At 49.6% G+C, this 13,189-nt stretch overlaps 1 protein-coding gene across 1 annotated transcript; it reads right to left on the reverse strand.

Moving 5' to 3' along the window:
• Positions 1–811: 811 nt before the first annotated feature.
• Positions 812–13,103, reverse strand: LOC306741705 (BTB/POZ domain-containing protein 10-like; the record flags this gene model as incomplete). The annotated part of the gene is made up of 8 exons (XM_079224020.1): positions 812–1,272; positions 1,991–2,101; positions 2,390–2,587; positions 7,889–8,009; positions 9,675–9,777; positions 11,569–11,860; positions 12,751–12,974; positions 13,096–13,103. The coding sequence occupies 8 exons, from the start codon at positions 13,101–13,103 to the stop codon at positions 812–814; spliced, it is 1,518 nt and encodes a 505-aa protein (XP_079080146.1).
• Positions 13,104–13,189: the final 86 nt, after the last annotated feature.

The following is a 13,189-nucleotide window of genomic DNA, read 5'->3' on the forward strand; positions in this document are numbered from 1 at the left end:
AGCGGTGATGAAGCTGAGCGGTGATGAAGCTGAGCGGTGATGAAGCTGAGCGGTGATGAAGCTGAGCAGTGATGAAGCTGAGCAGTGATGAAGCTGAGCAGAGATGAAGCTGAGCAGTGATGAAGCTGAGCGGTGATGAAGCTGAGCGGTGATGAAGCTGAGCGGTGATGAAGCTGAGCAGAGATGAAGCTGAGCAGAGTTTCAGAGCAGGCCAGCAAGGACGAGAGGAGAGGAAGACGAGGAGGAACCAAAGCACCTGCTGGAGAGAACAGAGGGATGATGTTGTTTCAAACAAAAAAACCTTACACACACACACACACACACACACACACACACACACACAGAGGAATAAGTGGATCTTCAAATCCAGCGAACTTACTTGTAAAGTTATTAACCAAGTGAAGCCGGACTTAAAAGAGCCTGAAGTCCACTTTCCCAGTGAGGTCCGGTATCCCAGCAGCACGACACACACACTCACACTCTCTCACACACACACACACACACACACACACACACACACACACACACACACACACACACACACACACACACACACACACACCTTGGAATGAATAGTCTTTTCACATGAACACAGAATTAAAGTAAACTCTCCTTTGGCCAGATGAATAAAGAACACACAGGACATTGGGGCTAACTGAAGGCAGAGTGGTGTTCACACTGAAAAAGCATCATGTGCTTCATCTTCAGCGCTGTGTTCCTATTGGCTTTGGAACTGAGTCTAGCTTCCTACGTGTTGTGGAGGGATCACATGACGTTGTAGTTGAGTGTCCGTGTCGTGGTCTTGATGGTCTCATGCAGAGGGTGAGGGTGAGTCTGGGTCCGGCTCGTAGTGGTACGTGGCCTGAGTGTAGCTGCCTCCGTACTGCTGGGTGCTTGGGGACAGACTGTGAGGAGGGTCCCGGGCCTGCTGGTTTGGACCGTCGGGGCCCACAATGTTCTCCGGCGGTCCGAGCGCCTGCTGATGGAGGTCGTTGCCGCCCGGTGGCTGCAACAGAGGGTCCAGAGGGTCCAGCTCGTCCGCCTGCGGCCCCGCAGGCTGCTGGACCACTAGCTGGTCCTCGGGTATGTCTGCGGCGGCCGCGGCCAGGTTGGTGGTGGACTTGGACGTGACGCACTGGAAGTCCACATGGCGGCTCTTCCCTTCCTCCTTCTCCCAAGACATGCGGATGAAGGGACGCTGGACGTAGTTGTAGATGACCTCTGGACGACCTCCAGGACGCCGCTTCACCTTCTCTTTGTAGGTCGGGTAGCCTGGAGAGAACAGTGGAAAACTGATCACCAACATGAAGGTTTGCTTGGAGACAGGAGGAAACAGCTCACCTCTGCAGCTCACTAATCAACATGTTAGTTCATTCAGACTCCTTGTTTTATAGATGGTACTGTGTGGGACCAGGACCATGACCAGGACCACTTCCTGGAGTCCTCCAAATAGGACCAAGAAATGGTCTGGCACAGAACCAGCAGTAAAACAACAGCCTGCTCCTTTAGTATATGCAGCATTGAGCTGGTGGATTACATTTCATTCAAACATGTTCCAACACTTGTTCAGCCAGTGAAACTCTGACATCATCCCATGTGAGGGTTTTAAAGGCTTGGTTACGGTTCCCACTGTGGGCCTCTGGGAAGTTCCAGTATTGTTCTTTAACAAGTGAACGTTTGGCCAACAGCTGGTCTGACTGAATCCTGTTTCCAGATAGTAGTAGTAGTAGTAGTAGTAGTAGTAGTAGTAGTAGTAGTAGTAGTAGTAGAAGAAGAAGAAGAAGAAGAAGAAGAAGAAGAAGAAGAAGAAGAAGAAGAAGAAGAAGAAGAAGAAGAAGAAGAAGAAGAAGAAGAAGAAGAAGAAGAAGAAGAAGAAGAAGAAGAAGAAGAAGAAGAAGAAGAAGAAGAAGAAGAAGAAGAAGAAGAAGAAGAAGAAGAAGAAGAAGAAGAAGAAGAAGAAGAAGAAGAAGAAGAAGAAGAAGAAGAAGACCTTCTATTCCCAGCCGGATCTTCTTCAGTCCTCGGTCCTTCAACACAGACTTGGCCACGTCTCTGTTCTCGATGTACTTGAAGAAGCGGTACAGTTTGGTGCTGTAGATGACTGGAGAGCAAGCAAAAATACAAACAATACATGAAACCTGCACATGGAACCCTGTACCTGGTCCAGCCCTAGATATGCTGCTATAGGCCTAGACTGCTGGGGCACATCTTAGGATACACTGAGCTCCTCTTCTCCTCTTCTCTCTGAATGAATTCATGTCTCTTCATTGCACATTACTAACTCTACTTCTTCCTGGGAGCCTCTGTGCTTCCTCGCCTCTCAGGTTTCCTGAGGGGGAGGGGCTTATAAAGGGTGAACTAGGGAGTGTTAGCAGATTCAGTATCTTACTCTGTGAGTACTCTTCTCCCATCTGTGGAGGATACTCTTCATCCCAGTCCACCACGTCATCGTCGGTCAGCACCACCACGTGACACTCTCGCTCTCCGCTGTGAGCGCTGGCCACCATCAGCGGCAGCACCATCTCCTCCAGGTAACACTCAAACTGATGCCGGGCGCCGTCGTTAGACAGCTCGTGCATCAGGGCGCCTGAAAAGGGAGAGGAGGACGTTGTGATGAAGACAACAGAGAGCAAGAGGACATTACTGATGAAGACAACGGAGAGCAGGAGGACATTAGTGATGAAGACAACAGAGAGTAGGAAGGCAGGATGTCGGACACACAACTAGGATGGCCAAGTACAATTTGAAGTTTGAGAAGACTACATAAGAGAGAGAGAGAGAACCAAGCATTTTTTTTGAAGTGTAACATCACAGGAGCTCAAACAAAAATAAACTGAAAGGTATGATCCATCCATCCATCCATCATCAGCCACTTATCCGGGGTCGGGTCTCGGTGGCAGCAGGTCCAGCAGGCCGACCCAGGCTTCCCTCTCACCCACAACACTTTCCAGCTCATTCGGGGGGATCCTGATGCATTCCAAGGTCAGCCGGGAGATAAAATCCCTCCAGCGTGTTCTGGGTCTTCCCCGGGGTCTCCTACCAGTTGGACGTGCCTGGAAAACCTCTAAAGGGAGGCGTCCAGGAGGCATCCTGACTAGATGCACAAACCACCTCAGCTGAGTCCTTTTGACACGAAAGAGCAGCGGCTCGACTCCTTATGTCCGAGCTCCTTACCCTATCTCTAAGGCTGAGCCCGGGTACTTGTATCTTTCGGTCACGAGCCAGAGTTCGTGGCCATAGGTGAGGGTTGGAACGTAGACCGACCAGTAAATGGAGAGCTTCTCCTTCCGGCTCAGCTCCTCTTCACCAAGACGGACCGGTACAGCGCCTGTTTTATTGCTGCAGCCGCACCGATCCGCCTGTCCATCTCTCGCTCCACCTTACCCTCACTCGTGAACAAGACCCCGAGATACTTGACCTCCTTCGCTTGTGGTAGGCACCCTGTCCCCACCTGGAGGGAGCAATCCACCAGTTTCCGGCAGAGCACCATGGCCTCAGATTTGGAGGTGCTAACTCTCATCCCTGCCGCTTCACACTCAGCTGAAAAATGCCCCAGTGAATGCTGGAGGTCACGGTCTGAGGAGGCCAACAGGACCACATTATCTGCATACAGCAGAGAGGCGATCTCGAGACCCCGAACCTGATTTTCTCCACCACCCGGCTGCGCCTAGATATCCTGTCCATGAAAGTCACAAACAGGACCGGTGATAAAGGGCAGCCCTGGCGGAGGCCAACACCCACCGGGAACGTATCTGACTTTCTACCGAGGATACGAACACAGCTCCTACTGCAGGCGTACAGAGACCGGATGGCCCATGCCAACGGGTCCAGCACCCCATACTCCCACAGCACCCCCCACAAAAAACCCAGAGGGACCCGGTCGAAAGCCTTCTCCAAGTCCACAAAGCACATATAGACTGGTTGGGCAAACTCCCAGGACCCCTCCAGTAGTCTTGCGAGGGTAAAGAGCTGGTCCACTGGTCCACTGTTCCACGGCCGGGACGGAATCTGCACTGCTCGTCTCCAATCTGAGGTTCGACAAGCGGTCGGAGCCTCCTTTCCAGTACCCTGGCATAAGCTTTTCCCAGGAGGCTGAGCAGTGTGATGCCACGATAGTTCAGCACACTCTCCTGTCCCCCTTCTTGAAGATGGGAACCACCACCCCGGTCTGCCAGTCCATGGACACTGTTCCCGACCTCCATGCGACATTGAAGAGGCATCTCAGCCAAGACAGCCCAACAATGTCCAGCACTTTCAGCATCTCAGGGCGGATATCATCCACCCCTGGCACCTTGCCACCAAGGAGCTTTTTGACTACCTTAGTGGCCTCTGCCAGGGATATAGGTGCAACCACCCCAAGTCTTCAGGCGCTGCCCCCTCTCCAGGTGACATGTTGAACGGGTTTAAGAGTTCTTCAAAGTGCTCTTTCCACCGCCCGACAATGTCCCCCATCTGGGTCAGCAGTTCACCCCCCACCCGCTGAGAACAGCCTGGGGTAGGCCCTGCTTTCCCTTCCTGAGCTGTCAGATGGTTTGCCAGAACCTCCTTGAGGCCAACCGAAAGTCCTTCCTCATGGCCTCCCCGAACTCCTCCCATGCCCGAGTTTTAGCATCCGCGACCACCGCAGCTGCAGCCCTTCTGGCCTGCCGGTACCTCCTTCAGCTTGACGGCTTCCCTCACCCCCGGTGTCCACCACCGGGTTCTCGGGTTGCCGCCACGACACCGATGACACGTTTGGGCTTGCCAGGTCTTTCCAGCCAGCTCCCCCGCCACATGATCCAACTCACCACCAGGTGGTGACCAGTTGACAGCTCTGCTCCTCTCTTCACGCGAGTGTCCAAGACATACGGTGTTCGTAATGGACAAACTGTGGCTAGCACAGAAGTCCAACAACAAAACACTGTTCGGGTTCAGATCGGGCAAGCTGTTCCTCCCAATCACCCGCCAGGTTTCTCTGTCATTGCCCACGTGAGCGTTGAAGTCTCCCAGGATAATTATGGAGTCGGCAGGCGGCGCCCTTTCCAGGACCCCTCCCACCGACTCCAAGAAGGCCGGATAATCCGAACTGCAGTTCGGTGCATAAGCACAAACAACAGTCAGAGCCTTACTCCCCACAACCCGTAGGCGCAGGGAGGCGACCCTCTCGTTCTCCGGGGGAAACTCCAACACAGCGGTGCTCAGCTGGGGGCTCGATCCCGACTCCCGCCCGCGCCTCTCACCCTAGGTCTGGCTCCGGGAGGGTGCCCCGGTTTCCCTTGTCCGGGCGAGGTAGCTTCACTCCGTGGGCCGTAATTCATCAGGGTTTTTTGAACCGCAGGGACAGCTGGTAGTAACGGAGCATTGTTGTTGTTTGGTGAGGCATGATAACATCACGCAGGTTATGTGACACACATTCACACACCTCCACACGGGACAATGTGGCAGAATATGGAAGAAGACAGCAAATAAACATGGATGTAAACAAAGCATTTTTAGCAAGGAAATGCATTCAACATGTTTCTTAAAGCTCAAGTGTTGTTACAAGGAAACACACATAACTCCTCACAGAGACCTGGACTGTGTTTCTGGACTCTATGCTGAATGAACCTGCTGCTAAACCACCGACAAGTCATTATTAATACTGACAACTCCCTGCAAGGTTCTGTAAATACATAGAAAGTAGCTAGTCGGCCCTGTTCATCTGGAAATGTCTTGCTCTCTAGTTGATAATACCCAGACATAATAATATGTAATGTTGTAAATATAATGAACTTCTGAATACAAACTTAAAATATACAAAGAGAAAACATGGTTTATATACAAACAGCCTCTGTGTGGGTCTGTCCAGAACAGAGATTGATTTAAATTAGACTCAAATAAAAAATAAAAACTCACTGAAAAGCAGCAACTAATAGTGTGAAAGAGCTCCTGTTGGTAGGAGGAGGTGGTGATGTGGCGGCTGCATAACAACATTACATCTCACAGCTAATCATGACCTACTTAGAGCCACACACACACACACACACACACACACACACACACACACACACACACACACACACACACACACACACACACACACACACACACACACACACACACACACACAGCAGGCTCCTCCCACTCACAGAGAACACAACATCACACACTCAGAGCGTTGACTCCATGGAACAGCATGTTGTCACAGGTTCGTCAAATAGGATTTAAGCCAACAACATTTATGTAAACCAGCAGGATCAATATATTAATCATTAGCAGCTGCAGTAAATGTTGTAGATAAAGTAACAATATTGCCTCCTGTATTGTGGACATAATAGTGACACTTACTTACGTTCATGTATTCTGAATGAAAAGAAGTTAGCAGACCTGCTTCACTCTCATAAAGTCAGCTGCTGGTCTGCAGCAGGAAGTCCAGACCAACAACCTGCAGCACAGTCTCTGGACTCACTGAGGTCTCTGGACTCACTGATGTCTCTGGACTCAATGATGTCTTTGCTGTACTCCCTGAGGTCTCTGTACTCCCTGAGGTCTCTGAACTCATGGATGTCTCTGGACTCACTACGGTCTCTGTACTCCCTGAGGTCTCTGGACTCACTGAGGTCTCTGGACTCACTCATGTCTTTGTACTCCCTAAGGTCTCTGGACTCCCTGAGGTCTCTGTACTCACGGAGGTCTCTGTACTCACTGAGGTCTCTGGTGTCACTGAAGTCTCTGTACTCACTGAGGTATCTGGACTCACTGATGTCTCTGGACTCACTGAGGTCTTTGCTGGACTCACTGAGGACTTTGCTGGACTCACTGAGGTCTCTGGACTCACTGATGTCTCTGGACTCCCTGAGGTCTCTGTACTCTCAGAGGTCTCTGTACTCACTGAGGTCTCTGGACTCACTGATGTCTCTGGACTCACTGAGGTCTCTGGACTCACTGATGTCTCTGGACTCACTTAGGTCTCTGGACTCACTGAGGTCTCTGGACTCCATGATGTCTCTGGACTCACTGAGGTCTTTGCTGGACTCACTGAGGTCTCTGTACTCACTGAGGTCTCTGTACTCACTGAGGTCTCTGGACTCACTGAGGTCTCTGGACTCCATGATGTCTCTGGACTCACTGATGTCTCTGGACTCACTGAGGTCTTTGCTGGACTCACTGAGGACTTTGCTGGACTCACTAAGGTCTCTGTACTCACTGAGGTCTCTGTACTCCCTGAGGTCTCTGGACTCCCTGAGGTCTCTGGACTCACTGAGGTCTTTGCTGGACTCACTAAGGTCTCTGGACTCCCTGAGGTCTCTGGACTCACTGAGGTCTCTGTACTCACTGAGGTCTCTGTACTCACTGAGGTCTCTGGACTCCATGATGTCTCTGGACTCACTGAGGTCTCTGGACTCACTGAGGTCTTTGTACTCACTGAGGTCTCTGTACTCCCTGAGGTCTCTGGACTCCTTGAGGTCTCTGGACTCACTGAGGTCTTTGTACTCACTGAGGTATTTGTACTCCCTGAGGTCTCTGGACTCCCTGAGGTCTCTGGACTCCCTGAGGTCTCTGGACTCCCTGAGGTCTCTGTACTCACTGAGGTCTCTGGACTCACTGAGGTCTCTGTACTTACTGAGGTCTCTGTACTCACTGAGGTCTCTGTACTCACTGAGGTATTTGTACTCACTGAGGTATTTGTACTCCCTGAGGTCTCTGGACTCCATGATGTCTCTGGACTCACTGAGGTCTCTGGACTCACTGAGGTCTCTGTACTCACTGAGGTCTCTGGACTCACTGAGGTATTTGCACTCACTGAGGTCTCTGGACTCACTGAGGTCTCTGGACTCACTGAGGTATTTGTACTCACTGAGGTCTCTGTACTCACTGAGGTCTCTGTACTCACTGAGGTCTCTGTACTCACTGAGGTCTCTGTACTCACTGAGGTCTCTGCACTTGACGGTGCTGTCGGTGAAGGAGATGCAGAGGTAGTCACATGCCTCCCGCAGCTCGGGGATGGAAACGCCGTCAGGGCAGCGGATTATCCCCGACTCGTAGTAATCCTGCCATTTACAGCACACACACACACACACACACACACACACACACACACACACACACACACACACACACACACACATACATACATACATACACACACACACACGGACAAACACACGGACAAACGAGCAGAATGGTGTTTACGCACACACACACACATGGGGGGAAAACAAGACGCCATTATTGATGCTGCTGCACTCACAGAGAGAGAGAGAGAAAGAGAGAGAGAGAGAGAGGGAGGGAGGGAAAGAGAGAGAGAGAGAGGGAGGGAGGGAGAGAGAGACTTAGCTGTGATGAAAGTAACAACCAGCGACGTCACAGGCAGAGGGAGAGAGAGAGCAGAAGGGGAGGGGTGGAGAGCAATGAGGTGATGAAAGAAAAGCTAACGTCACTTTCCCTCATGCTCCACTTTCCTGTCTGTCTGTCTGTTAGGACTGGTTCAGGTTTATAGTTAGGACTGGTTCAGGTTTATAGTTAGGACTGGTTCAGGTTTATAGTTAGGACTAGTTCAGGTCTATAGTTAGGGCTGGTTCAGGTCTATAGTTAGGACTGGTTCAGGTCTATAGTTAGGACTGGTTCAGGTCTATAGTTAGGACTGGTTCAGGTCTATAGTTAGGACTGGTTCAGGTTTATAGTTAGGACTGGTTCAGGTTTATAGTTAGGGCTGGTTCAGGTTTATAGTTAGGACTGGTTCAGGTCTATAGTTAGGACTGGTTCAGGTCTATAGTTAGGACTGGTTCAGGGCTATAGTTAGACTGGTTCAGGTCTATAGTTAGGGCTGGTTCAGGTCTATAGTTAGACTGGTTCAGGTCTATAGTTAGACTGGTTCAGGGCTATAGTTAGGACTGGTTCAGGTCTATAGTTAGGACTGGTTCAGGTCTATAGTTAGACTGGTTCAGGGCTATAGTTAGGACTGGTTCAGGTCTATAGTTAGGGCTGGTTCAGGTCTATAGTTAGGGCTGGTTCAGGTCTATAGTTAGGACTGGTTCAGGTCTATAGTTAGGACTGGTTCAGGTCTATAGTTAGGGCTGGTTCAGGTCTATAGTTAGGGCTGGTTCAGGTCTATAGTTAGGGCTGGTTCAGGTCTATAGTTAGGGCTGGTTCAGGTCTATAGTTAGACTGGTTCAGGTCTATAGTTAGGACTGGTTCAGGTCTATAGTTAGGACTGGCTGGGGGACATGCTGAGGGACTGCTGGGAGACATCTTAGGATAGCTCCTCTCTCCTCTCCTCTCTCTCCTTCTGGAGACTATTCTGGTTCAGGTCTATAGTTAGGACTGATCGTTTCTTAGAATAAAAAGCTCCTTTGGGAAGCTTTGTATTCTTCCTAATAACATGGTTACAAGGAGATTATATTTAATTTTCTTTTGCTTTATGTTCTGATAAAAACACAACACCATATGGACAGAAAACAATAGATCTAATTTTCAAATTTGGAAGTCTAATGAGAAGATATAACTGAGGAGAAAAGAATAAAAAAAGGTCTGGCAGACAGGATCCCAAAAGTGTTCATGGGAATTATGGCTAGATCTTAAAAACCCAGGTGATTAACACTCCCGTCAGTCTGAGCAGTAATGATGGAGCAGGAGAGCGGAAGAGGAGGAACAAGACAGAGTCCATTGAAAGAGTGATGGGGCTGTTCTGGAGCCAGATGAAGAAGTGAACTCACCAGAACGGCTCTGAAGACGCTGGAGCTGATGCCATCGGCCACCTCAAACTCCCCTCTCTCATTGGGCCGCGTGAAGTTGTTGTCCCGCCCAGAGCCAAACATCCTGAAACACACAACCAACAGGGGTTTTCTCAACTTCCACAGGTCATAGAACAGATCACAGGTCATAGAACAGATCACAGGTCATACAATGTTTACATCTTTGTAATCCTGATACAATAATCTCAACTGCTTCATGGTGTAGCCATCATTGACACCAGATCCAACCAGGTGAACCCTAACAAGTCACCAGGTGAACCCTAACAAGCCACCAGGTGAACCCTAACAAGCCACCAGGTGAACCCAAACAAGTCACCAGGTGAACCCTAACAAGCCACCAAGCGAATCCTAACAAGTCACCAAGTGAACCCTAACAAGTCACCAGGTGAACCCAAACAAGTCACCAGGTGAACCCAAACAAGTCACCAGGTGAACCCAAACAAGTCACCAGGTGAACCCTAACAAGTCACCAAGCGAACCCTAACAAGTCACCAAGTGAACCCTAACAAGTCACCAGGTGAACCCTAACAAGTCACCAAGCGAACCCTAACAAGTCACCAAGTGAACCCTAACAAGTCACCAGGTTATCCCTAACAAGTCACCAAGTGAACCCTAACAAGTCACCAGGTTATCCCAAACAAGTCACCAAGTGAACCCTAACAAGTCACCAAGTGAACCCTAACAAGTCACCAGGTTATCCCAAACAAGTCACCAAGTGAACCCGAACAAGTCACCAGGTGAACCCTAACAAGTCACCAGGTGAACCCTAACAAGTCACCAAGTGAACCCTAACAAGTCACCAGGTGAACCCAAACAAGTCACCAAGTGAACCCTAACAAGTCACCAGGTTATCCCTAACAAGTCACCAAGTGAACCCTAACAAGTCACTAGGTGAACCCGAACAAGTCACCAGATAAAACCTAACTAGTCACCAAATGAAACCTAACAAGTCACCAGGTGAACCCTAACAAGTCACCTGGTGAAACCTAACAAGTCACGAGGTGAACTAAGTCACCAAGTGAACCCTAACAAGTCACCTGGTGAAACTTAACAAGTCACCTGGTGAACCCTAACAAGTCACCAAGTGAACCCGAACAAGTCACCAAATGAACCCTAACAAGTCACCTGGTGAAACCTAACAAGTCACCTTGTGTAACCTAACAAATTACCAGGTGAACCCTAACAAGTCACCAGGTTATCCCTAACAAGTCACCAAGTGAACCCTAACAAGTCACTAGGTGAACCCGAACAAGTCACCAGATAAAACCTAACAAGTCACCAAATGAAACCTAACAAGTCACCAGGTGAACCCTAACAAGTCACCTGGTGAAACCTAACAAGTCACGAGGTGAACTAAGTCACCAAGTGAACCCTAACAAGTCACCTGGTGAAACTTAACAAGTCACCTGGTGAACCCTAACAAGTCACCAAGTGAACCCGAACAAGTCACCAAATGAACCCTAACAAGTCACCTGGTGAAACCTAACAAGTCACCTTGTGTAACCTAACAAATTACCAGGTGAACCCTAACAAGTCACCAGGTGAACCCTAACAAGCCACCAGGTGAACCCTAACAAGTCACCAGGTGAACCCTAACAAGCCACCAGGTGAACCCTAACAAGTCACCAGGTGAACCCTAACAAGTCACCTGGAACGCTCGGGACACACGAGGAGAGCATGAGGAGGAGGAGGAGGAGGAGGAGGAGGCGGCGGCGGCGGCGGCTGCTGCTCTTCCTCACGACAGAAACACAGCCCTTCTTCTGGGACTAAACCGTTTAGACTCAACAGAGGCTGCTCTTTGTCCTTAAACACTTGTATGCATTATGTATGCTAGAGGTGTAGCGTGTCCTCTCACCTGCCCAGCATGGTGTTGGGTTGAGCTGTGAAGACGGCAGGATCCACCACAAATCTGGTCTGATCCACAACGAGCGTGACCCTCTCTCCCGCCCTCGGTCCACTGCGATGACCCTCTTTACCGCTGAGGTTGTACACGTAGACCACGTCGCAGGGTCCGGGGCCTGGGGCCGGGGCCCGAGGAACGTGGCCCCCGATCAGGGCCCCGCCAAGGTGAGGACAGGGAATAGAAACCCTGGGAGGACGAGGACTGGAGGATCTGGAGGATGAGCCTCCGTCGCCACGTTCGCGGTCTGTGGGAGAGAAGAGAACTCATGAACACACCGTGCCGTGGGAAAATATCCAATTTCACTTAATCGGTCAAAAGAAATATTATTTAATTGCCGCAAATAATTTTCCATTGTTGAGCTGACATGGATTGTGGCTATCTGGATCGTGGACCATGCATGTACTACTCATTATATGAATACTTTCTGTCATTCTGTTCATTCTGGTCACATGACATCTATTGCTCCTGTCCATCCGGGGAGAGGGGTCCTCCTCTGTTGCTCTATGAAGGTTCTTCCTGTTTCCCCTGTGAAAGGGTTTTTACTATCTTTATTTGGGGACTTTTTCCTGATCCGATGTGATGTCCGGGACAGGATGTTATGTTATAGACTGTGAAGTTTTTATTGTAGAAAATGTGCCGCGGCTCAAAAAAAGTTGAAAAACATTGAACTACAAAAAACCCTAACAAAGAAAAACAAAGAACAGTTCAAGCCAAACTGACCCAGCATGGAAAAAAGGCTTTTATAACAAATTAGAGGCAAATTGACATGTGAAGGATAATAAAGGGGTGTCGGGGTGAGTGTATTTGATTTTGTTTTGTTTTGTTTGTCTGCTGTTTTTCTTTTTTTTTCTTTTTCTGTACTGTCATTTTTGTATGTATGTTTAATGTTAATATATTTAAATGAATAAAAATGTAAGTGACAAAAAAAGAAAAACACTGAACTAGACGATAAGTTGTTGAACATTGTTAACAAAAATGTTCTGCTTGTTTTTGTTTGTTTTGTCTTTCCATGTTTGTTTTGTCCGTTTGTCTCTTGTCTGCAGTGTAAAGCGTCTTTGTGCTTAGAGAAGCGCTATAAGAGTTAGAGTCATGATGATGATGAAGATGATGATGATGAGCGCGTGTTCTCCTCACCGAGCTGACGGGTGGGAGACGAGGCGTTCCTGATGCACGGCGTCAGCTGGCTCTCTCCTCGCTCGTGGGAGGAGTCACGTGAGCGCTCGCTGGAGCGCCGCCGTTGGACCCGGTAAGGTTCTGCTCCTCCTCGTTCTCTCGACCCGCCGGGCCCGGACCCCGGCCCGTAAAGACTCATGGTGCCGACCTGCTGCTGGTCCAGAGCTGACAGACCACACGGCTCCCTGATGGACAGAGGAAAGCAAAGGCATGAGCGCTTCAGACGGTTCCACAGCAGAGAGATCTGTGGAGAGAACGTCTTTCACGTAGTTTTCTAAATAATGATCACGTGACCATGTGACTCACGCGTCCATCTCAGAGACGGAATAACGTTTCGGCAGACCGTCTGGAGCCCTGGGACTATTTGGACACAATTGTTTAATAAGGTTACTGATGTTGA

Source organism: Taurulus bubalis, assembly GCF_910589615.1.
Source record: "Taurulus bubalis genome assembly, chromosome: 9".
NCBI classification, from domain to species: Eukaryota; Metazoa; Chordata; class Actinopteri; order Perciformes; family Cottidae; genus Taurulus; species Taurulus bubalis.